Source organism: Parasteatoda tepidariorum, chromosome 5 (genome assembly GCF_043381705.1).
Source record: "Parasteatoda tepidariorum isolate YZ-2023 chromosome 5, CAS_Ptep_4.0, whole genome shotgun sequence".
Taxonomy (NCBI): Eukaryota; Metazoa; Arthropoda; class Arachnida; order Araneae; family Theridiidae; genus Parasteatoda; species Parasteatoda tepidariorum.
The window spans coordinates 85799002-85823938 of NC_092208.1; the positions used below are offsets into that span (position 1 = coordinate 85799002).

The 24937-nt window shown below is 29.7% G+C and overlaps 3 protein-coding genes across 6 annotated transcripts in view; 1 reads left to right on the forward strand and 2 right to left on the reverse strand.

The window, feature by feature from the left end:
* LOC107457271 (uncharacterized) overlaps positions 1–23732 on the reverse strand; it is a 53848-nt gene extending 30116 nt beyond the window's left edge. The window contains exon 1 of the mRNA XM_016075397.4: positions 23592–23732. The gene's annotated coding sequence lies outside the window, so the exon portion shown is untranslated. The remainder of the gene's footprint in view (positions 1–23591) is intronic.
* Positions 56–14854, forward strand: LOC107457272 (astacin-like metalloprotease toxin 5). Of its 4 annotated transcripts, none has more exons than XM_071180713.1 (6): positions 56–320; positions 3002–3066; positions 4723–4804; positions 8695–8809; positions 10747–10922; positions 14552–14854. In XM_071180713.1, the coding sequence occupies exons 1-6, from the start codon at positions 188–190 to the stop codon at positions 14788–14790; spliced, it is 810 nt and encodes a 269-aa protein (XP_071036814.1). In that variant the 5' UTR covers positions 56–187; the 3' UTR covers positions 14791–14854. The 4 variants fall into 4 exon arrangements, with proteins under 4 accessions (XP_071036814.1, XP_042903530.1, XP_071036815.1 ...); XM_043047596.2 differs by lacking the exon at positions 4723–4804 and adding an exon at positions 4533–4614 and having other exon boundaries at positions 68–320; XM_071180714.1 differs by having other exon boundaries at positions 75–320; positions 14567–14854.
* Positions 23733–24666: 934 nt separating the features above from the next.
* LOC122270406 (uncharacterized) overlaps positions 24667–24937 on the reverse strand; it is a 2484-nt gene continuing 2213 nt past the window's right edge. Inside the window, exon 2 of the mRNA XM_043047605.1 lies at positions 24667–24722. Coding sequence (XP_042903539.1) covers positions 24667–24722 — 56 coding nt within the window. The remainder of the gene's footprint in view (positions 24723–24937) is intronic.

Here is a 24937-nt window from a genome sequence, read left to right on the forward strand (position 1 = left end):
TAGGGTAAACGATATTAGTACAACCGGATGCACGAAGATAAGATCCTTGGCGATTTGTTGGAACTTGGGAAGATTTCTCAACTAATATCGAATTACTAATGCTAAGCGAAAATGAAAGATAAATTAGTATTTAGAATAAAATTTCGACCTTTTCGATGGTATTCGGTTTACTGATTCATTACCGACCATGTTGTGGAATTTCGTCTGGTCTTTACTTTATTTGGTTCCGAAATCTTCGTTTGACCAACCACCCTCTTGGCAAAACATCAGCATACCGTTTGTGATAAGGGATTATGGTCCTCAATCTTTGGAAGAAATGGGTACCTATCTTTTTTATTATGGTTTTGAAAAACAATTCGATATAATACAGGATTGTCGCAACCTAGAAAAAACGGAGAAGTCGTGTTTAAATTCTCTCAAATTAACTTCTGTTTTAACTTATAAGTTTCTAAGGCTTTTAACACCCAAGCATATTTCCTATAAGTAGAAAAAATATTTGGTATATGTAAAAATGATTTAAATCGTCTATATTTTCTTTAATTTCGCTTTGAACTTTATTTCAATTTTTTCCAAGTGCAATTTTTTTTTCAAAATCATTTGTTGCATTTGTGCGATAGGGAATATTTCCGTATCTTGATCTGTCACGCCAACTGCAATCGCCTAGGTGCCAAATAGATTTCAAATTTTCAATTTTTAAATAAAAAACACATGTAGATGCTTGCCCGGGGGTGGCTACGAGTTATACCTTTCGAGTTAGTCCCTTTCTGTGATGTTTTTTTATAGTTTCTCGCGGGTCGCTGCCTGGAAGTTGCCAAGACTTAGCGATTATTCGACCACAGATCACGATACGGAAATCTCCCCGTGCGATTTAAAAAAAGTGGAAAATTATGGCATTAGTGACTTACGTAAGAATTACTCATAATCCTCCGTTCCTTGTATATAAAATAAGCTATTATGGTTAAGCCAATTGCAAATTAACATTTTCTAAAACCTTATATAAAATCAAATTATTAGTGTAATAAAATTGAACGTTGTAAACTATTTTCTTAATGTAAAAAAATGTATATTTTCATATTTTATTAATTTAATTAACTAAATGGTAATAACCATATTTGCCATCTTGTTTTAAATTAACGGAACTTTTTTATCTGAATATTTGCAGTGGTGGTAGTAAATTTTATAATTTAACATGTTATTATAACATGTTTAATAAACTAAATTTTGGAAGATTTTTTCTACTACTACATAAAAATAAATTTAATATATGCTTATATATGCATATATTTTTTAATCCTTTCAATTATTTATTTTTTGATGATGAAACACTTGCGAAAAAGTAATTATTATATATAATTGCTTAGACATTAGTTTTAATTGCATAACTATACGTACTGTAAAAGATTATTCTGAAATTTTTTATATATAAAATTGCTGCTTTGAAAGAATTCATTAATGTAGCATTCGAAGGAATATTTTTATGAAATTAAGATAAAAATCCAGAAAATAATAAAAATGTAGCTTTTAAATGAAGAAATAAAATATACAGCTAATCTTTGACAAACAGCATTTAAATATTTTTCTTACTTGTCTTTTTTTCACCGTTGATGAAGTTAAAAAAATAGAGGAAATATATAAGCAAGTTTCACTTTATTTATTACTAAGACGTTTAAAAAAATTTTTTTAATTTATTTGACAATTCATAGCCTATTTATCTGTGTATACTTGAATATCATTTACAGTAATGTTTTTTCTTCTTCATGCTTACGACTGCTCACTCGCTTAGTATTTTTTTTGTTGCCTTCGTCTTTTTTACAATACACACATTATTATTTTACATAATATAGATATGACGTTTTAATGGTAACCGAGCAAAGTGATTCGAAATAAAATTTCTCACAGTAAAATCAGAAACTAAATCCGTGAAATCTAATCTATGGCAATAAAAAAAATTTGCGGAACTTGGGATGATTTCCGTGTCATGATTTGAGGCAGAATAATTGCCAAGTCATAGCAACTTCCGGGCATCAACCAGCAAGAAACTTAAAAAAAAAAAAAAAAAAAAGTGAAGCCTTAAATNACCAAAAAAAAAAAAAAAGGAAAAAAATAAAAAAAAAATAAAAAAACGGGATCAACTTGTAGGGTAAAGCTCGTAGCCACCCAGGGGAAACCTGTACAATTTTTCTTTTAATTGTAAGTTTAAAATTCATTTTATCATTGGCGGTAGTAGTTAGTGTGGCAGATCATGATACAGAAATATCCCGAAAACTTTCAATCGATGACTTATTAATTTAAATATCACAGAAACAAAAAATGAGTGATTGTAGCAATTATGGGTGTTGGTGAGCGAAGCGAGCAGGGGTCAGAGCCATCACCTCCTACACCAGAAAACCTCCGCACGGTTTTTTATAAGGAATCTGCGCAGACTATTTTGAAAGTGAACAAGTCGTGCGCATGAATCTGACTTCTAATTTTGAAGCTGATGAGAAGAAATTTATCACATATATTTGAGAATTGAATCTGAAGTGGTTGACAAGTAAATAAGACAAACCAATCGAATTAATAAATGAAACAAATTTTCAGACATATATTTGCTACCTCTTTCTTACTTTCACTAGATTTTCTGTTAAAGGGCTCTTTCGTAAACTGATATACCTTCATAGTTGAATCGAATTCAACAATAATTACACAAATTGTAATAATAAAAAGGATTTTATTTCATTGTGGTTCAGTGGTTAAATCCAAACTGAAACTTAAGAAGTGCAGAAAAAAATAATAAAAAAATTGTTTGCGCTCAGCGCCATCTGTTATTATAAATCCTCAACAATAGTGGTCTGATGGGACTACCTATAAGAAACCGTGTGGAGGCTTTCAGTTATAAGCATGTGGTTAGTTTATAATGTTAGTTTATCTGTGATAGTTTATAATGCAATAACTGCGTCTTTTTAATATTCATTATATGAAAGTCGTATTTCATTAGGCAAATTTTGTTTTCTTTTAACAGAGCAGGCTCACAGAGCTCTATATTCAGAAAGTGACATGATAATCCCGAGAGGCTTTTCCCATGGTGTAAGTTAAAGTTTTTATAATATTGGATATTTTCTTTTTTTGATCTCGAATTGTGAATTTTAACCCCCTGAAACTAAATTATCACTTTACTTAATATCTATTATCTCTGTGTGGTAGCTAATTTACTTAAAATTAACAACCAGAAGTTTTTAATTTGATTTAAAGCCTACAAAATATTGATTTTTTAGCTTTCATTTTAATTGAAAAATTACAACGCTACCGGTTTTGAAAATAATTATTATTACTTAATCTGTCAATATCTTGCGGAATTTTAATCGTAACGTCTCTTGCAAAAATCTGCGAAAAATAACATGATCCTGCTACCACTATTTTATTTTTAAGAGGACGCTGTAGTGCCTTATGGAATTTTCTTAGTTTACGAGAATATTCTTATTTCATACCTGCCAACTCTCCCGGATTTTGCGGGAGATTTTATTTTCATATTTAAAGTGGTAGTAAATATATACTATTTTTTCTTTAATAAATTTAATTTTTAAATGATTTTGATCACCACTATTCTTANTAATCTGTCAATATTTTGCGGAATTTTAATCGTAACGTCTCTTGCAAAAATCTGCGAAAAATAACATGATCCTGCTACCACTATTTTATTTTTAAGAGGACGCTGCAGTGCCTTATGGAATTTTCTTAGTTTACGAGAATATTCTTATTTAATTTATTCGATTTTTTTAGCCTCCAAACAAAGTCAATTTTTGTGTATTTAAATAAATTAAAATATATAGTTAATGACAATAAAATAATTAATAAAATTAATAATTCAAATAAATTAAAAGAATTTTGTTCACCACTACATATAAATAATTTCAACAGATGAAATTCAGGTCAACTGAAGTACTTTCATGCGTTAAAGGTTTAATAAAACTACTATTTCTTTGAAAATTTTCTTCTTTAGTTGGCTACCACTAATATATAAATTCTTTGCACTTAACTTAAATGTTGAAGAGTACAATTAACAGGGATGACACAGAAACTGTAAGAAGTGGTGGAAACTCAATTCACTTTTATTTATTTATCACTTTAATTAGACAATCGTAACTACCACATTTCAAATTATTCATATTTTTTAAAAAAAGTTGGTGTGAATACTCTTAAGTAAACTGGAAAAAAAATAAACCAAGTAATGATGTTAATCTCTTTTTTAAAAAAATTTGAATTTTATTAGTCACCACTTTTTGCATTTTTTGTCACCAGTGGTAACCCTGTAGTGAAGTATTTTAAGTATTTAAGTTTGTTTTAATTTTAGTTTATAACTTTGGCTTTGTTTGAACCTATAACTTAAATTTTTATTCATAGCGTACTTTTTAACGCACTCTGTATAACTGTTTTTAGATTTTATTGAAAATTTCCAATAACGTTGATCATTGTAGTTGCAAAGCAAATGTAGTTGCAATTGCTATTTAGTTGCAATGATTTGTTTAAACATTTTGTTATTTCTTATAAGGTAGATTGGTGCTAGAGACACTAAGTATCGTTGGCCTGGATTTCCTGGAAGTGCTGAAGTACCTTATGTAATTCACAGCTCCCTATGTAAGTTGATAGTTTAAAATTTATTCATAAAAAATTATAACTGTGCTTTATGACTATATACATGCATGGCTGCCAACTTTGCGTTTTTTTTTTTTTTTNATAAGGTAGATTGGTGCTAGAGACACTAAGTATCGTTGGCCTGGATTTCCTGGAAGTGCTGAAGTACCTTATGTAGTTGACAGCTCCCTATGTAAGTTGATAGTTTAAAATTTATTCATAAAAAACTATAACTATGCTTTATGACTATATACATGCATGGCTGCCAACTTTACGTTTTTTTTTACGGGGGAGGGGGTAGTATTTTTGCCCTTTAATAAAATAATTTTCGACCATTATTAAATAAAATATAATAAATACTCACGGAAAGTTATATAATTTGCATGGAATTATCTTTGAACTAATGAATTTCATAATTGTGTGCAAACATTTTTCAATTCACTTTAGAAGTCCTTGAGATATAGTGATTAACATTTAGGGTTCCAAAGTTTAGACAGCTCTCTTGATCGAATTACGGCGGACTCTATTTCCCAGAGTGCTGCTACCCCCCATATTTTGGGTACCTGAAATCCAAATTTGTCGAAAAAAGGATCTGTTTATTTAGAGAAAGTACGTTTTTGTGTCTGATTTCGTAACTTAAAATATCGTCTGCACTAATTTATTAGCTTGCTTGATTTCACCTCCTCCAACCATTCAGATTGAGACTTAGAGCGTAACAATCCGATTATTAGATCAAAAGTTATTCAGGGTAGTCCTTTTTTTAAAATTTTGGGCACTGTACAAACTGGGATAAGCCGTATTTATTCAATTAGCATAAAATGTAAAGGATACAAATATTGTTTAAGCTTCGTTAAGCAATATTTGTATTCGTTGCATCAGTTGAAAGAAGAAAAGCAGAATTTTTCCATTTAATTAAAAACTACATAAAAATGAAGTACTATTACCTTTTTCTCACTTCACATTGTTATACCCGTTAAAAAAAGTGCTTTCCAATTTTTCATCACGAAAGCAAAATATATATTAATATAATAGTGTTAGGAGTTCCAAAAAAAAAAAAAAAACGAGATTAATTAATTTTAAAAAGTAAATTGGAATTACGAAACACGTAAAACTCATTTTGCTTTTAAAATATAAACGCAAGAGTTGAAAAAGAGGTTATATATTTTTATCGTTATGTAGTTTTTAATTTAATTAATTTAAAAAGTTTTTTTGACAGATATTATAATTTAGAGGAAAAAGGTTGACAGATCAGTATTTTGGGTATATCTAGTATTTTTTTCCTTTAAAACTTGAGTGCCAGTCTTCATTTTAAATGAGTTAGTGAATAATTTGGATGCATAAATTTTAATTATCATTTTTAAAAAAAAATTTAACTCACACCAGTCATATGTCATGGGGGTAGTGTGGACATGCCTTAGGACATATTTAATCTTTGCTACTCTTAAAAAAACAAGTAAAATCAATATGAAACTATGTTTAGTCTAAGAATGCAGTTTTGAGTAAATGATCTTGAAATAAAATAATTAGTGAATAATTAAATATGTATATGATATTAAAATGTGTGAAAATATATGTACATTAAATATATATGAGTGATATAAAAATAATTAATTATAATAAAACCTAATAAGTTCTTTCATTTTATCAAGAGATTTTCCTTGAGTCATTAAAGTGGCAAGCAGTGTTACTCTGCTTTTTCTTACCACAATAAAGGTGATTGTGAATNAAAACTTGAGTGCCAGTCTTCATTTTAAATGAGTTAGTGAATAATTTGGATGCATAAATTTTAATTATCATTTTTAAAAAAAAATTTAACTCACACCAGTCATATGTCATGGGGGTAGTGTGGACATGCCTTAGGACATATTTAATCTTTGCTACTCTTAAAAAAACAAGTAAAATCAATATGAAACTATGTTTAGTCTAAGAATGCAGTTTTGAGTAAATGATCTTGAAATAAAATAATTAGTGAATAATTAAATATGTATATGATATTAAAATGTGTGAAAATATATGTACATTAAATATGTATGAGTGATATTAAAATAATTAATTATAATAAAACCTAATAAGCTCTTTCATTTCATCAAGAGATTTTCCTTGAGTCATTAAAGTGGCAAGCAGTGTTACTCTGCTTTTTTTTGCCACAATAAAGATGATATACAATGAATTGTCAACCACAATACATAAGCAATTAACCTTTTACCCACCGAACTTAGATTTTGTAATAAGGAGAAAATCACCTTTATGAATAAAGTGATAGAACACTTGTGATGAAATTGCTTGACTATTTTATTCATTTCGCTACTAATCCAGGACTACCAACTGCTACTTTTTTGCAAGCTATCTTAAAGAGTGGTAGACAGTTATAAACTGAAGCTTTCAGAATTTTTGCCAATTTTGCCAACATTTTAAAATCTGTTCCATGAAGGAGATAGAACAAAATGTCGCTTGGTATGAACTTTAGAATCATTTACATATAATGCTGTGGGGAAAAACTTAAAATTACAAGACATAAAATCAAATATTAAAACATTAACTCAGCTACCACTGGATGATATTTACCCAAAGAGCGTAAAAAGTGGTAGCCCTACCAATTAGAGTGAAAAATATTTCACTAGTTTAATGTCAAAGTAGATTTCGAGGTGTGCCTAACGGTACCTGTCTCTAATTTTTTTTTTTTTTTTGCCATAGGCAGCGAATGAATTAAGTCTGAGTTGTAAGTATAATAATGTGATTTATGTACACAAAAAAAAACCGAATAATGTAATAAAATTTTTTACAAGAAGGAAAAATAAATATTTACAAGTAGCGGATCGAATATTTACAAGGGCCGATACGAATGAGATGTTCACAAATAATCAAAATCAATGACTAATAAGGGAGTAGACTAAGACTACATCCATCCTTCTGCCTCGCCTCCGTATTGCTCTTCGCAGGTGCACAGAGGGGACGACTTGTCTTTTTTGGAATTAAATATTAAATCGGGAAAGATAAACAGAAAACGATTAGCACCATTTACAAAAGAATTTTGATTGAGTGCCGTCGGAAAGCAAGAAGTTTGTTGAGGGGCTGTAATCGATGATAAGTTCAATTTTAAAGATGCTATTAAAATTTGTTGTGTCGCAACTTATTGCATTTTTAATAGAATTTTGCTTTTCTTTCTTCGTTATGGGTATAATTTTTAAGTCATTTAGCAAATCTTCGTTTCTGACGAACCATGGGGCTCCAGTCATTTTCCTCATAAATTTGTTTTCTAAAATTGAACCATAAGTTGATGATGGGTCGTGGTTTATTGAAATTACATCCATTTGCAGGCTCGTGTGCTCAATTTAGGCCCATAAGCCTTTGTCAACTAGAAGGACAGATAGAACGAAGATACATCTAGGGTAATAGCGGGATTCGAACCCCTACCTCCACGCTTTGCACAGTGTTTGGCGGGCGATACCGCTCGCCAAGGTGGCCCCAAAGTACAGAGATCTTCTTTCAGAACCAATTCAAAATTTAGTACAATCGAATTAAGTTGGTAGATACGCATTTCTTGCTTATCCAATATAATTTCAAATAACTAAATAAATAATATACCCGTCTTAAGTTTTTTGAAAAAATAACACGTTTAAATAATGGAAATGTATATACGAAGTAATAGCAATAATTAGTGTCTGTGTAAGGTGTTGACAAATCGAAGACAAAATTTTATTAACAGTCGTTAAATAAGCAACTTAATCTAATATATTGTTTCATTTTTCTACTGAAAATAAATTTATAAAATATTTTCCTTTTAGACATGAATAATTAAAAATGTAAGTCATATGGGTAGCTTCGATTGACTAATTAAAGAGGATTCTAAAGAATTGAGTTTCTTCCACTTTTTACATTTTTAGTCGCCTCGGCATCACTGCAGTATTATAGCGTCTGTATTTTGATTTTTGACACTAAAGACTGTTAAAACAAATGGAATTCAAATATATCGTATACATTTATCTTCAACAAATGTTAAGTATACTTATTTAAGATCAGAATATAATGAGAAGTGTTTGCTTTTTCTTATAATTATTATTATTACTAAAATATTCTTTTCAGCAAGCCAACGTGACCTTATTGAGGAAGCTATGGAACAATACAATATGCTTACTTGTGTGAGATTTGTACCAAGAACAACTCAGAGTGATTACATTAGAATTCGAAAAGGGAACAGGTCAGATTATATTTATTGACTGTCAATACTTTTTTTAAAATTATTTCTCATTTCTCATACATGTGTTTTATTCCCATTAAAAGGGATGCCGCAGGCGACTATAAATGTAAAAAAGTTGCAGAAATTTAATTACTTATTGTTTATGTAATGATCCTTGAATTATTCAATCAAAGCTACCATGATAACTTACCATTTCAAACTATTCATTTAAACCAAAAAACATTGTTAGCTTACGACTGCCTACTTTTTACGCTTCTTGCAAAAATTTATTCTAGTAGCAGCTACGTTAATAGTTACGCCTGATGGAATTAAACTTCAATCTAGTGCTTTTCAGAGCCAATTACCAATTAATTTTTCTGAATTATTTAGCACTAAAACTTTAGCTTTTGATTTACGTCGCACAAGAGCTGCACAATGGGCAGAGCCGGATTATACCTTTCGTAGACCCTAGGCACAGCCGTTTTGGGGCCCTCCCCTCCTTCCCCCACTCCTCCCCTCTTTTCAAAATATATGCTAAAATTTTCTTGCATATTTTTTTTACATTTTTATTAATATGGATTTTAATTTACAAATTTGTTTATCGAACTTTATCTGCAATACCGACATACTGCCGATATTGCAGTTGATATCGATAATACCATTATGATTAGTTCGATCGATAACTATGTAAACACTTCACGTCAACAATACAACAACAAACCAGCAAAGAAAACAGTGAAATTGATAGTGAGATTAATTACAAGAAATATTTATACAGTAGAGAACCAATTATCTGGGATGCTCGGGACCATCGCTATCCCGGATGTCTGAATTTCCCAGTTTTCTGGATCGACCAAAAAGTGTCATTAATCGATGTTTTATCGAACCCGAATTACAAGGAAATTACACAAAAATTTGTCAGAATCTGAGATTAAACTAAAAGCGCAAAATTTGGTGAAAATTTACTCATCCGATTTAGAGGAAAACTTTGTAGATGAATTTTTACTATTTTCAAATTTGTATGAACATAAATCTGCACAAGAAATGTTGAAGGCTCAAATTAAAGATAAACTTGTGAATACTTTTCCTAACGTTCACATTGCATTAAGAATATATTTGTCGATTCTTGGATCAAATGCAGAAGGAGAAAGATCTTTCTCCAGATTAAAATTGATAAAAAATTATTTGCGTTCAACAATGAATCAAGATCGTTTGGCATCGCTCGCTCTTATGTCTATTGAATACGACATTTTGCGTAGTTTGGAATTCGACAGCATAATACAAGATTTCGTTGAATCCAAAAAAGTAATATATTAGATCATAAGATTCTGTAAAATAATTTATTACCGAAAAATATTATATTTTTATTTGTATCTTCATAATTTTGTGCAAAATGCACATGTTGTTTTTAAAGCTAAATTGTTTTTGTCAACAAATTTTTTTTTCTCCCAAGTTTTTCGTAGGCCCCTGAATTTCGTAGGCCCTAGGCACGTGCCTAGTGTGCCTATAGGTTAATCCGGCCCTGACAATGGGCTATTTTCGAAACATCCCTGAGGATGATCCGAGGACATGCCATCACAATTTCGATGCTCTGCAGAGGGACACCTTTGTTTCGGTAGCTCGACGAACTGAGAGCAAAGTCGAGCACTTCAAGGTAGAATAGTTAAACAAAGATCGACACTGCACACCCTTCTCAGGTTGATCAAAGTGGTCACCCACCCGCACACTGACCATATCGTGATGCTTGACTTCGGTGCTCTACTGGGAATCGTGTCTTAGTGATCAGTTGGCTGTGGGACGGCACTGAGACAAACAACGACAACAACCTATTGGTTACAACCTATTATTCTCGCACGCTCGTGCATATCAAACTACCACACACCCACTCTGAACATTAATTAATTTATTCAAATAAATTATAGAATATTATATTTATAAATAAGTTCTCTTTGTAACAGGTGCAAAACCGTAGTCGGACGTCAGACGGGCTCCCAGGACCTAACTTTAGGTGATGGGTGCTTTTATATTGGAACTATTGTGCACGAACTTGGTCATGCACTCGGACTTCTTCATGAGCATCAGAGATCAGACAGAGACAATTACCTGACCATTTACCACAGAAATATCACTGCAGGTAATAAACATTCTTTTCAAACACATGTACCTTCCCGTTTAGCGTAATATAGATTCTAGGATTTGAAAAATCCCATCATTCTTAAGGATTGTAACAAAGTTACACATTAAAAATTTTGAAGCTTTCCGGGGATCTGAAAAAATGGAAGATTTATTTAAGTCTGTAAGTATTTTTAAATTGAATTCCTAGAAGAAATTATGTTACAATTACGAAAATTGAAATTTAACAAACGTCAAGAATGCGTACATAAGAGTAGAAAACCAGTTTATTATGGAGAGTAGCTTTAAGATATACGTGAATGAGAACAATGATCAAATTTTAAAGACTTTTTAAATGTTATTTTGGTTATAATTTTTAACTTGTTAAATGTGCCACTAAAATAAAGATAAATTATCGGGTAATATCATTTTAAGTATTGGTAACAAGAAGTTTTTTCAAAGCTGTTTTCCTTGGATGAAAAAAAAATTATCCTTTAGTCACTGGTAGTTTGACTTTTGGAAGCATAAAAATTTAATACCTTCGCTAATAAAAATGATTCGATTTTTTCATGTCTGAAAGTCGGAATTCATAAAGATCAATATAATAATGTTGGGTGATTATTTATAGAGGGTTGTAGTTGTCTTGAAAATCATCACAATGTTTTTTAAAAAATTAAAAATGAAATAAATAACACAACAGCAGCATTGTCTGTGCTGTGCTGAAATATGTCTAACATGTTTCACACATTTAAAAACAAAATTATTTTCTTATTAAATCCTTTTTCAAGAAATAATAATAGTTAATATAATTTGTAATATTTTATAGCATAACTTTGAATTGACTGCAGAATAAAATCCATTTTTAGAGATTCCCTCAACATGTGCCTAACATATTGGCATAGAATTCGAAAACCGCTATAGGGTTGCTAATATTTTGATTTCATTAAAATTCGCTATTATTTCTCACAATTTCTTTTCCACCAACGCATTCGAATGCTTAAGGCTAAGAAAAACAGCCTTGGCATTAAATTTAATCAATTAATAGCTAATAACATAGATTCTTTAACTTTCCTTAGCAAAAAGTCTGCTAACGTATACATGATACTCGCCTTTTTTTATTTCTTAGCGGACGGAGGGGTTCTGTGGTGCTTAGACTTGCAGCCATACCCTCCAGGCCATTTTTCAAATTTTTAATTTGATAATGTATATTTTTGTTAAAAATTAAGATTAATCTTTACTTTAGAGCTCCACATAAATTTCAAAAATAAGTTTATTTATTACTAAAATAAATTTATTTATTAGTAGGGGGCTAAGCCCCCTGTTCGCTGACGCTCACAAACCCCGATGATTGCTTCGCAATAATTGCTGTTTCTTAGCATAAAACGATTGAAATTATTCAACTTAAAATATGTGCACTAAAAAGCCACTTGTGACTCCATTTCCCACTTCCAAATATTTCCCTTATGATGCTATTAAGATTATAAGAGAACATAAATAATTTTTTCAGAGTAATCATTTTTTCAAATAACTGTTAAAATTAAAAGTATATTGTTACAACAAATCTGGTGAGTTCACAACTGTAATTTAATATTTTTGCTTTCCAAACAGACGGATGTATTTTAAATGCATTTTTTGCCGTCAGCACTTTGTGCATGCGTTGAAAGTTAAGCTGCAAACCATTTTTACGAATCTCATTAACAGTAGTTCATAATCTATATATACGCTAATACGTATGTATCAATAAAACCGATGATATTTCTTTTCTCGCGTTGGCAACAGTTTTCATTTTTAATTGATAGGCTTCGGCGTGCAAGAGCATGTAGTGAGCATCATACGTCTAATCGGGTGAATTCTCACCGAATTATCAAAAAAATTCTCACTAAATTATCTTCATCGAAGCCGATGCTTTACATCCGGTTTTCAGTACTATTTCATATTGTTTTACAACACATGGTTTTAGCCCTCTGGTGGGAAAGACTTTAAAACAAAACTTGCAACAGTTACTTTTCTCAACAACTGAAATTTAGAATAGTGTGATTAAGAAAAATATGTGAACTGTTTGCAATTTCAAATTAATATTGAAATGCACAGGTTTAGAATTTTCTACAGTGAAAAGTTTTCGGAACTTCAGTGTTCAAAAAAGTATACCGAAGCTAGACGTTAAGAATGTATGCAATGAGCGAGCATCGGATTGCGAAGCAATCCGAAATGAAATGCGAAAGCAGTTCCGGCGGTTGGTGAGCTCCAGCGAGCAGGGGGCGAAGCCTCCTAGTAGTATATTAATGTGATTTGCATCAAAAAATAATTAATGTAAAACGGTTAATAAGATCAGACACCGATTTAAATAACTTAAGTTTAAAATGTAACGTAGAATGACGTTATTCTAAAAATAATTAAAACAGTCCTCCTTAACTCTTAATCTAGAAATCTAACGAAATCAAAAACGTAATAATAACAGTACAGGTAATTTTAATCTTTAGATTGGGGAAACAAAAATATTTATCGGAAAACAATAACTTTATGACTTACATCAATTTTATGCTGATGACAACCTAACCAATATGAAAATTAAGGTGGGAAAACTGCATCCCACCATGTGATTTCCCAATCAATAATAATGTATTGACAACAATGAAAAACTGCAACACAATCATTAGATTTTTGCATATAGTAAGATAATCTTATTCTTTACTAAGCAATTTACGATTTTTGATTAATAATTGCTTGCCTACATCACTCCGGAATAAAATATGGACCACTGAAAATACATCCATTAAATTCTTCAAGCACCAAAACTTTCCATGACAGTCTGCTTTGTTTGACTGAGCATTGTGGATCTAGGTTATGGGTGTCTTGTTCTTTGCACTCGAAACAGGTCTACTTTTTTATTCTATTTAATTTTCGAAGCTGATAAAGTTTTTCTCTTGACAAGGGTATTTTGTCTTGAGATTATCTTTTATATTCTCTATTAACCTTCATCCCTTGTTGTATGAATATTGAAGCTGGAAAGAAAAAACACGATAATCCAGTTTTTTACTTCATTTATAATCGGTTATAACAGACACAAACTAAAACCTTGACTGACATTTTGTTCAAATTTTTACCCATCGGCAAAATGGGTCTTGGTTTGGATTTGATGGCGTTCACCCACTTTTCAACTGTGTTCAAGAGTAAGCAGTGCGCGTGCGTCGTCATTGCATGCGTTGCTATAGTGACCGCTGCTGTTTTTATTTTCACTAGCAGGCATTCTTGACGTATTTGCATAATAATAATTTAAATTACTTTTATATTCTTTTCATTATTAACGTATAATTACTGGCTTGACGGTGATTTTAATATAAATATGGAAAGAGGAAAAGTATTTTGTGAAGTCTTGAAACACGTACATAGGCAGGATTTGAAAACCAATTGGGACAGTTCTTGCAACCCATGATTTGAAATGTTGTGGCGTTTAACGTCGGCAATTCAGAAAGAAAAAGCATTTAACCAATAGGTAACCAGTAATCGTAATAAGCGATCACACATTTTTTGTTGATTTTTTTTTTTAAATTCTCGGACAAAGTTAGATATTAGGAATTCTAGTATTACCAACCTGATTTGGATTTGTGATCATAGATTTGTATTTTTCTTTGTGGTTGTAATATTCAGTAGATTTGTTTTCTTCAGGTCAAGAAGCTAACTTCAGCAAGATACCTCTTGAGGATGAAGCTTCACCCACATTATTTAATTATAATTCTATTATGATGTACGGAAATTATGCCTACTCCAGACAACAAGGTAGGCTGATGACCATGGAAGCTAAAAACGGTGTGCCTTTGCACGACCCATACAATAAACCAGGCCTAGATGACATGGACATTGAAAAAGTGAATAAATTCTATCAATGTTAAGCAACGTAAACTTACAACTAAATGTTTGTCGTTTCTAAATGTAATTAAATATTTATTGAATATATTTTTGTGTTCTTTTGTAAATGGGATTAATATTCTGTCACATCTGTTGTAAGTAAAACTGGATTTATCTATTTCATAACAATTTATTTAAAAGACAAACTAAGAGGAAAATAACAAATAAACTGAGGATAGTAAATTTTTAATTACGTATGGTTGAAATTTTTTTTTTGTAGATTATTGTTACGAAATTTTCTAATTATTATCCACAGCTCTATACCTGCACCGTCTGATCCATTGGTGAATTAATATCTAAATTATTAAACCTCTGGGGGTACTGCATTGGAGATTTATCGTTCTCTAATTCAGGTCAAAATTACGATCTGTGGATGTGTGAATGGGTTCTCCCAATAAAACGGGCGTGACATACGGGTATGACAGAAGTCGAATTCTTGGCCACAGATGGCGCCACTGGAAAACTAGAACAAACGCACCCCTTCTGCTTAATGACCAACGACAACAACATATAAATTGTTACATCTAATGTATGTAGTTAGTAAAGAAGGCTGTTGACACGTGTCATTCTGACGTCTTTAGAGCTTGTAAATGGCACTAAGATCAGCGTCTGGATTAGATTTAGCTGTTACTTAAGCTTTTGTTGAAATATGGTGTTGAAGTTAGCAGTGAATAGCTGTGTTGTAAAATGATGTATTCAGGTTTTCAATGTAATGACTGAGTTTGTCTAGTTGTTGCTGTTGTTACTAATACCACTTGCAAATATCAGCAAGCATACTATGGGAATCCTAGCGGATTTTTAGAGGAGATGGTACGTTTCTTGTTTTTTTCAGTGACGCCTTCCATTACCAAGAATACGAATTCAGCCACACACACATCGTTACCCGTTTTAACCGGAGGACCCATTCATTCATCCCCAGATCGCAATTTTGATCTGAACCAGAAAACGATCAGTCTCCAATTCACTATCCCCAGAGGTATTAATTTATTATGGGAACTTGGAGGAGTCAGTGACCCCGACAGATTTAACGTTCACCGGTCACTATTTAATACACGGGAATTCTTCGGTCGGCGGCATTCACACGAGCCCAACGCCCAACCAACGAAGCTATCGTGGCCCGAGTTCGTCTTGTTTCTTAGTATTATATTTTTGTTGGTCATGTATCAAAGTTGCTAAATTTAACCCGGTATCTACCCTACAGACATTGTTATTTGTAAGATGAGGTGGTAGATATAAATGCATTATCTCTCAATGAAACAGATCTATAGCAGAATATCTATTAAATATTCAGATCAATTTCTTCAGGCATACAGAATCCGAATTAATGAAGTAATACCGATGTAAAAGAGGTAGCCAAGATGCATATAATTGTAAGAATTCGAGCATTAGATGAAAAGTTATTCAGGGCTTTTTTTTAAGCACTGTACAAGTAAAAATAAAGCTAGTTGGAATAAGTCACTATTTCAGCAAAAGTTAAGCCTTTATTGTCTAACGATCTTCAATTTTCAAAGTTGTCATAACTGAAAAGTTGGGGAAATATTTTAGATGAATGTATATTTGTATTAAAAAAATGATAAAAGTAAAAATATTGATTTAAGCAATCGGCAGTTCTTCTAAGAAATGCCTGAGTAAAACAAAATAATATAACCTAATTTGATTACATTACTATTTAGTTATAATTAAGCAATATTTTACAGTGTTCTATTGATTAACGATCTTCAATTGAAAAATTTCATTTCAAAGTTATAGTGTTTATAGACAAATAGATATTTGTTTAACCGCTTCCCATACCTATTTCTTTATAAAAAAAATGCAAAAAATCAATTTTTTTATTTTATTAATAATACAAGAAACTAAAACAGAACATAACACACTAGTTTTAAGTTGAAATTGTAAATTGTTTCATTTGTAAAACACATTTAATTTACTATCGATTTACCATCCCGACTTATCTCGAGTAAATGAAAAAGGTTAAATATTAGTCTTTGTATGATAGTTTCTAAAACAAGGGACAACAAGACTTTTCAACGCCAGTGAAGTGATACGCCATTTTTTTTCTTACTCTTTTCTTAATGTAAGTTCAGCTACCATCATATTTACAATCACACAAAACAAGAATACAGTCCTACAATCCAACAGCAAAACTTGGAAAACTTCCAATCATAGCAGTTTATTATTATTTTTATGCCTCAGGCTGAGTAAAAACGTAATAAAACAAAGCGTACTAACAAATTCTTCTACGCCCGAGTTTTCTCGGGATAATAAATATTTGCAATATACACATAGCCGAGTTAACTCGGGATAATAAATATTTGCAATATATACATACCCGAGTTAACTCGGGATAATAAATATTTGCAATACATACATACCCGAGTTAACTCGGGATAATAAAAGAAGAGGTTAAAAATTGATAAACATTAAAAAAAATGATTAAAACCGGTAAATTCTTCTAAAGAAATGCTTAACTAAAAATACAGTGAATTAATTAATAAAAAATAACGTAATGTGATTATGTTACTGTCTCAATTATAGATAGGTAGTAATTGTGTAATAGTCTACAATTGAAAGAAAAATAATATTTTACAGACAACCCGATATTTGTTTTAAAAGAAATCGATAAACTTAAAAATAATTTTAATAAACGAAGAAATGCTTAAGTTATAGATAAATCCTCAGAAGAAATGCTTCAGTGAAAGAAAAAAAAAATTAATGAAAGATAAATAAAAACGCTGTTCTCAATAAACACAGTAATGATAATATTTGTGTAAGATAAATCATGACGAAGGGAAAACTAAAACCATTTGATTAATATTACTTGAACTTATCTTTCGGCTGATTACAATAATCGAGAATCATCTCAGATCACATGGAACGATTATATTGATACTGATAAGATTAAAAAAAATAATATGCATCAAATTAAAGTATATTCGCTATGCACTCGATAAGTGCTACGTCGGTATGTGCCCCCTAATTGCTACGAAATTTCTGTAAGAACTACTCAAGATTTTACTTCTTAGCAGACGTTAAGAGTTAAAATTTTAATTTCCTTAAATTCATATGATTTGAAAAACATTTTATAAAGAATTTAATCACAGAAAATAAAACTATCAACTTAAAATATTTCTTAAGAGCAAGGGATACCATGGGTGCCTTAAAAATTAACAACTAAGAAATAAAAATTAACAACTTTTTCTAGCATTTTCCCCCCTGTTTACTATTGAAAGCGAATGCAAAAAAAAAGTTTTGGTTTTAAATATGAATAATTTGTGATGTAAGTTGTGGTGGCAGTTTTGATTGAGTAATTAAGTAGGTTAAATAAATATGAACGAATTTTATTTTATAACCGTCGTTTACACATTATACATTTTGAGAAATAGCAATAAGTTGTTGTTTCTATTCCTTACGGGCCAAGCTAGCAAGTCTGCTTAAGAAATCAAGCGAATTTAAGGCAGACTGTGCGTTGCTTGATTTTCAGTGGCGTTATTTATTTTGGCGAAAACTTATAATTAATTAGAAACCAATAAAAAAAATAGCAAATTTAAGATCTTTCCGTAATTTTGGTTAACCTTGTTGCATTTTTACTTATTCTCATTATTTTATTGGATTCTAATATTTATTAAGCAAAAAGGAGTAATATATTTTCAGAAAACTAATAAAAGAAAATTTGAAATATACGTGATTTGCAACAACAAGGCTGCTGTTTTAAAATGAAAATATTTAGAGACAAATTAAATTGCATTTTTTTAAAATTGCACATTAAATATATTAAAACTAATTGAAATAAAAATAAGTTTTAACTTCTTTTAAAATGCATAACCTAATAATATTTTCATAACCTAATTGTTCAAGCCAGTTAAAAATTTTAAAGTTACTTGTATTTCTGCAAATTATTTCTGAGCGTAAAAAAATAGGAATCTAAAATTTGTTTTGACAGATTATATAAATTATAATAGATATTTAAAGCTTTATTTGTAAACATACTTTGTATTTCACATAATGGATTATTAAATCTGCATCATAGGTAACTGCAAAAATTATCCATTATTAAATAAGTTTATTCATTATAAAGTTAAAGATTAAATTTAAGTTTATTATTCCATCATTCTTAAATGTGCATTACTTTAACAGGTTTTAGATTAATAATTTAATAAAAATAAATTTGAAAATCTTTTTTAAAAAATGAGAAAGTATTAAATTAGTAAATAATTAATCAACAAGTAAGTAAAAGTATGGGTAAATTAATCCTCTTATCTGCTTAAGCTTTAGACGCAAAGTCAGTTATCTTTAAAATTCTAAAATTTCAAGAAGATAAACTTTACCTTTATTTAATTTTTCCAGGAAATATTTTATTAATCACGTTTCTTCAAAATTTCATAAGCTTTGAATTTAAAACAATTCGAAAGTAAGAAATTTATTAAAAAAAATTGTTTAAAAATAAAAATGCAATTTTTAACTAGTTATAGTACAGATGCCTTTATTTTAAATAAACATTATATAGTTTTATAATTTGAGTGAGTGAATTATTTTTGCTTGCTTAACAAGAAGAAAATAATGCAATTTGTTTTTTGTTTTATTGAAGAAATATTGAATATTTGCAACAAAAATTATTTACGGCAGAATAAAAAAGATCGAAAAGCATTTTTCGGGAAAAAAATATTTAGAGCAAACACAGGCATCACTCACGTCAATTGTTAAAAACAAAGAAATATATTATATTTTAAAACCTGCTATATTAACTATAAAAACTACTACATTATACTAAAACTACTATATTATTTAAAAAAACTATTATATTTATAAACACTCTAAAGGAGTTAAAATCGAAACAGCTTTTATTTTTATTTGTAAAAAAATGTCACGAATTTATGCTTAGTTTTTTTTGTAGAAGATTTTATTCAAGGCTACAATTGTTCAGAGATATTGTTTTACATTTTTCAATTCGTTTCTGTAAAATAATTTATTACAATTTTCCAAAATATTGAATGTTCGCTTCATGGAATGACATGCCTTATTCGTTCCCTTCTTTATTCCAGAAAATAATAAACTCATAGTTTCAAACGACCCCTTGTATGTAAATTGGGAGATCTTATATAAATACTAATTAAATATCGCTAATACCATATTTTAAGGATTATTCACAGCATCATCAAAATACCTAACGATGAATATAAAACGTATAATAATTATCCGCAAAATCCACAGGTATAAAAATCAGAGATGATAATATCGCTAGAATTATCGATAATAATAAACTCATTAATATTGCAATTATCATCAACAGCGACAAATATCATAACATTGGTTAATAGTATCCGTTAACGTTCATAAAATAGTTATTGTAATGAATATTGAAAACTTCGTATGAGTAACATTAGTAATGATCGGCGTAAAAATAACATAAATTAGTTAGATTGAGAAAAAAACGCAATATATACCCGGAAACAACGATATTTCCTAACTATTAACAGCCATGTTAAGATTCCGAAATCGCCGAAACCTAGGGCTAATTGGAAACTACACATGCAAATGTTAGATCATGGGTTTAAAAACCTTTGCGTTACTTGTTGGAGGTTTTTAAGTACAACTAAAGTGGGATAGTTTCTATCAAAAAATGTCTACCACTGAGAAATGTTCGCAGAGAAACATTGTGGCGCAACTATTACCACAAATATTAAACATCAATACACTAGTATATAAAACGCGTTAACTCGATACCATCTTCATGTACCTTTTGAATCATGAAGGTTGACATTATCGATAACTTCATTTCCTACATTGGTGACCTGGACGTGATCCATTCCATACATTGGTGATCCGGACGTGATCTGGAGACACCTAGCTTTGCAGACTCGCAACCATCGACAGATGGTCCAATTCTATTCCTGATAAAATTCTGCCGGAGGATTATTGTGGAATAACTATCTTATACGATTATTAAACATCAATTCTCTAGTATATAAGACTTGTTAACTCAATAGTAACTTCGGAGTAACATTTGATCGATGAAGGCTGACATTGTCGATAACTACATTTTCTACAACCTGACAGACATCTGTTTTTTTGATTTTAATATTCATCCTCGATAATGATTTAAAAATTAATTTTCAAGTAATTTTAGAGCCTACTACTTTTTAACCTCAAGCGTCAGACACATAAATGATATCTAGTGCTTCTAGTAAATATCAAAACACATTCGCATTAGAATTAACTTCTGTAGGTATTTTTAATCTTCGATTGATATAGATATTAAAAGACTCAATCCCCACCCGCTATCGATATCAAAATGATAATTACAGATCTTATTAAACGACACAATAACACGTTTTATTTTAAAATATATTTCAACTTTTAAAAACAAAAAAATGTGTTAAGCTCAAATAAATGCGAATTTAGTTTGCAACTATCGAAAATGCGAATTGGTATTTGTTATACAAGGTTTAAATTTTTCGTTGAATATATTAAACATGTTTTTGGCTGAAAATAATGAAAATTCTTTTCATACTGAATAGTCGTTCTTCCTTGTGTTAAAAACCATTTATGAGAAATTGAACCCATAAATAGCGGTTTAAATTACGTATCTTTTATGAAAATTTTTGTCAACGCAGCGACTCTTCCAAAAATAGCCAGAACCTACGTCACAATTACGTCAGGGGACATATGATGCTAACAATATTATTTTCTGTTTTGTAAGAGATAAACTTGCTCATCTAACAAATTTATGCGCAAGCTATGATGCAATACTTATTTTAATAACAGTATTACGTTCTACAGCGAACAGTTTTCTAAAATTGATTAAAAGTATTGAATTATTTAAAAACAATTGTAAATTTATACAATTATCTTCAAAGCTTAAAAATTAATTTGTTAATTGATTTCATATAATTTATTTCTACTAATGTATATAAAAGTTTAATTTTTCTTAATTTTCTTCGTTTTTCTTTCTTTTAATACTTATTCTTTTATATACATATAATTAATATATATATATGTATATATATACATATAATTATGACCACTGAAAACTCTTTTTTTTAAAAAGCGTAATAGATAACAGATTTTACTGTACTAAAGGGTGATATAATGAATTTAAGGAATAATATCATTGATGGTAATTTTAAACTTAGTATGATAAATGGAATTCTATCAAATTTCTTGCTTAATACCAGGAGGGATGCTAAAAATTTAAAAGTGGTAGCATACGTTTTATTTGACTGTGGAATATTTTAGAAGTTTAAATTCAATTTTGAAATTTAGAGTATGCAGTTTTAACATCTAAACATATTCCCTTTAATTTACAATTGTATTGAATATTTTTTCAAGCATCTTTCTCCACTTCTTTTAAAATTCCTTCGGTTGAGATCACTCTGTATTAACCCTTAACCGGGTTAAATATTAACTCAATATGTACATAGTGGTAAAATATTCATTGTAAACTAAATAAAAACTGAGTGAATTTAAACACGATATGGTAAATGGAATTCCTTCACATTTCTCTTCTAATAACTAGGTGGACAAAATTTTAAAAGTAGTTGCAAAAGTTTTAAGGCACTGTTGAACATTTCAACTTTAATTTTAAAAGTTAAAATAAGCAGTTTTAACATCTAAACATATTCCCTTTAATTAATTAATATATTTTGGTATCTAAGAATAAACAAAAAATATTTTTTTCTAGCATCTTTCTCTACTACTTTTAAAATTCTTCTGGTTGTGGTCATTCTGTGTTTACCCTTTAGGAACGAACTTGCTTGATTTTGCGGGTTCGATATTAACTCAATATTTGCATACTGCTGTGCAATTCAAAAGAACAACGTAAGTGCTCCTTGATTCATTCCAAGAAAATTGGCTTGACAATTATTTTCCTTCTATTGCTAATGTTATGAACGCTAAAATAGAACTTCCAAAAACTGATAAAACAAAATTTACTTTAAAAAAAATTGCAATATGTAGCTTACCATACAAAGATGTAAAATATAGAAAAATCTAAATTTTGAATTCTTTATAGCTTGCGTTGATTTTTCAATTGCACTGCAGTGGAGTAGTAATATATTCATTGTAAACTAAATAAAAATTTCTTCTCTTAACTATCTCTTTAATATTAAAAATATCTTTGCTGCTTTAAAATAAGATCTTAAATTTAACAATGTATTTAAACGCGCTTGGAGTATCTTTAATTTCTTACATTAATGCTCATTACATAATAATTTTCTTAAAACTTTCTATACGTTTTGAGTTATTTATACAAGAAAAATAATTTCTTCCAAAGTGCATAGAGGGGTAAGTATATAAATAAAACAATTTTTTTCAATTTTCCACATTGAGAAAATACAGCAATGAAGTTCAAAATCAGATTAAAGATTGCAATGAAAAAATGATTCTAATAACTACACATAATGAACTAAAACTTAATATTTAACTTAATACTTAATAAAATTTCAAATATTCTTTTTCGATGTCAATACATATTCGTTTACAAAAAAATTAAATTTATTTTTAAAACAGTTGTGAAACATTATGACCGTTGTAATATTTATAACATTTAAAATATTTAAATTTGAAATACTCAGTACAAGTCTTATTTCAAGTGCTTTGAGACTACCTGGAACAGTATTAGGTACCTTAAAAAGGTTGCAGAACTTCACATTAAAATTTTTGCATCAAAATTCTTTTTTTGTTTCAAATAGGTAAAAGAAAAAATTATCGAAAGTTAAATAAATTTCGAAATAAACAAATAAAATACTTATTTTAATTTATGATAAAAAGTATTAAAAACATAACTTACACTTTATTTTGTTGATGTTTCTATATTCTACGCACAAAATTACAGATCCTCGGTTATTGCTATATCTGTGGAAATCTAATGAAGGAATATTTACTAATCTATTGATATGAGGATCACGGGCGAATGAGATAAGCAACTAGAATAATTGGAACTGAGGATAATTCGTGTGAAAAACGTAAAATTTTTATCTAACTTAAAATTTTCCAGCTTAAATTCAAAACCTGAATCAGGTGATTCGGGTTTTATCTACCTTTAATTTTTATCGCTTTTGGTTGAAAAATAAATATTGTCATATTCAGGGCCCGCGATGAGCATTCGCCACATAGCCAAATGCGATAAAATAGTAAATTCGGCGAAACAAACTGTATTTGGGTGCAAGTATTGGCGAACGATTTTTTTTCTACCGAAAACGAAAATATATATTCCTTTTGATCTTTTACATGAAAATGAATTTTTCCTACAAATCTTGTATTTTTAATTCGATTACAGTGATTTCCCTTTGATGTATCGCATAACTAAGTAGAGTTATATTAAGTCCAGATAATGTAAGCAACAAGTGAGATTATGTAAGCATCAGAAAAAAAAGAGAAGGAAAAAAAACGTATAATACAGATAAGCACGTTCGTTGCCGGATCACGCGATATCATGTGATGAAAAGTTTGTGTCAGTACAGCAAATATTTTTCCAGAAAATATGTGTTGTCATGACAAAAACATATTGTTTATTAAAATAAACTTATTGTAAAATGTAAAAATTAAGCCGGTTGCTAAAATGGGAAAATTTAACTTTGATTTTATTATTATAGATTACCACTTTTCAATAATAGGTATAGTATTACCACCTACACATGGTGGGCAATGAATGTGTTGAAACTCCGAATCAGTTAAAAAATCTCTGAGAGTATACCGTCACGTGGGGCTACTTTGTGCAAATTCGAATTTGGCACTTTTCAAGTGCTGCTATTCAGTATTATGTTTTTTTCACGTTAAAAATGTGTGGAATTTGAAGATAGAAGTCTCTTCTATTACTATAAATATTTTTTCAAATTTTAAAACAATCTCAGAGTGTGTTATGTTTATCCAATGTCAGCAACTTTCCGAGAACGTCGAAAAGTGTGCGAGGAAACTTTACCTGTGAAATGCAAAGATGTTGATAAAACAATTGTCGTAAGTGCAAATTTTTTATTTATATATTAATAAACAATTATATCATGTTAGCGTTAAAAAAAATTTGAAAATTAATAACAAATAAACGGAAAATGAAAAAAAAAATGCGCTGTGAGGCTAGTTTGCGCAAAGCTTCATTCGTTTTTTTTTTTCGACAGAAAAATTGTCAGACGTTATAAA

Bases quoted from the DNA above. Each gene is read 5' to 3' on its own strand.
- LOC107457272 (XM_071180713.1), top strand. From the start codon at position 188: ATGTTGTGGAATTTCGTCTGGTCTTTACTTTATTTGGTTCCGAAATCT. The intron at 4,805-8,694 runs GTAAGTTGATAG...TATTCTTTTCAG, and splicing joins TGTAGTTGACAGCTCCCTAT to CAAGCCAACGTGACCTTATT. The intron at 10,923-14,551 runs GTAATAAACATT...AATATTCAGTAG, and splicing joins CCACAGAAATATCACTGCAG to ATTTGTTTTCTTCAGGTCAA.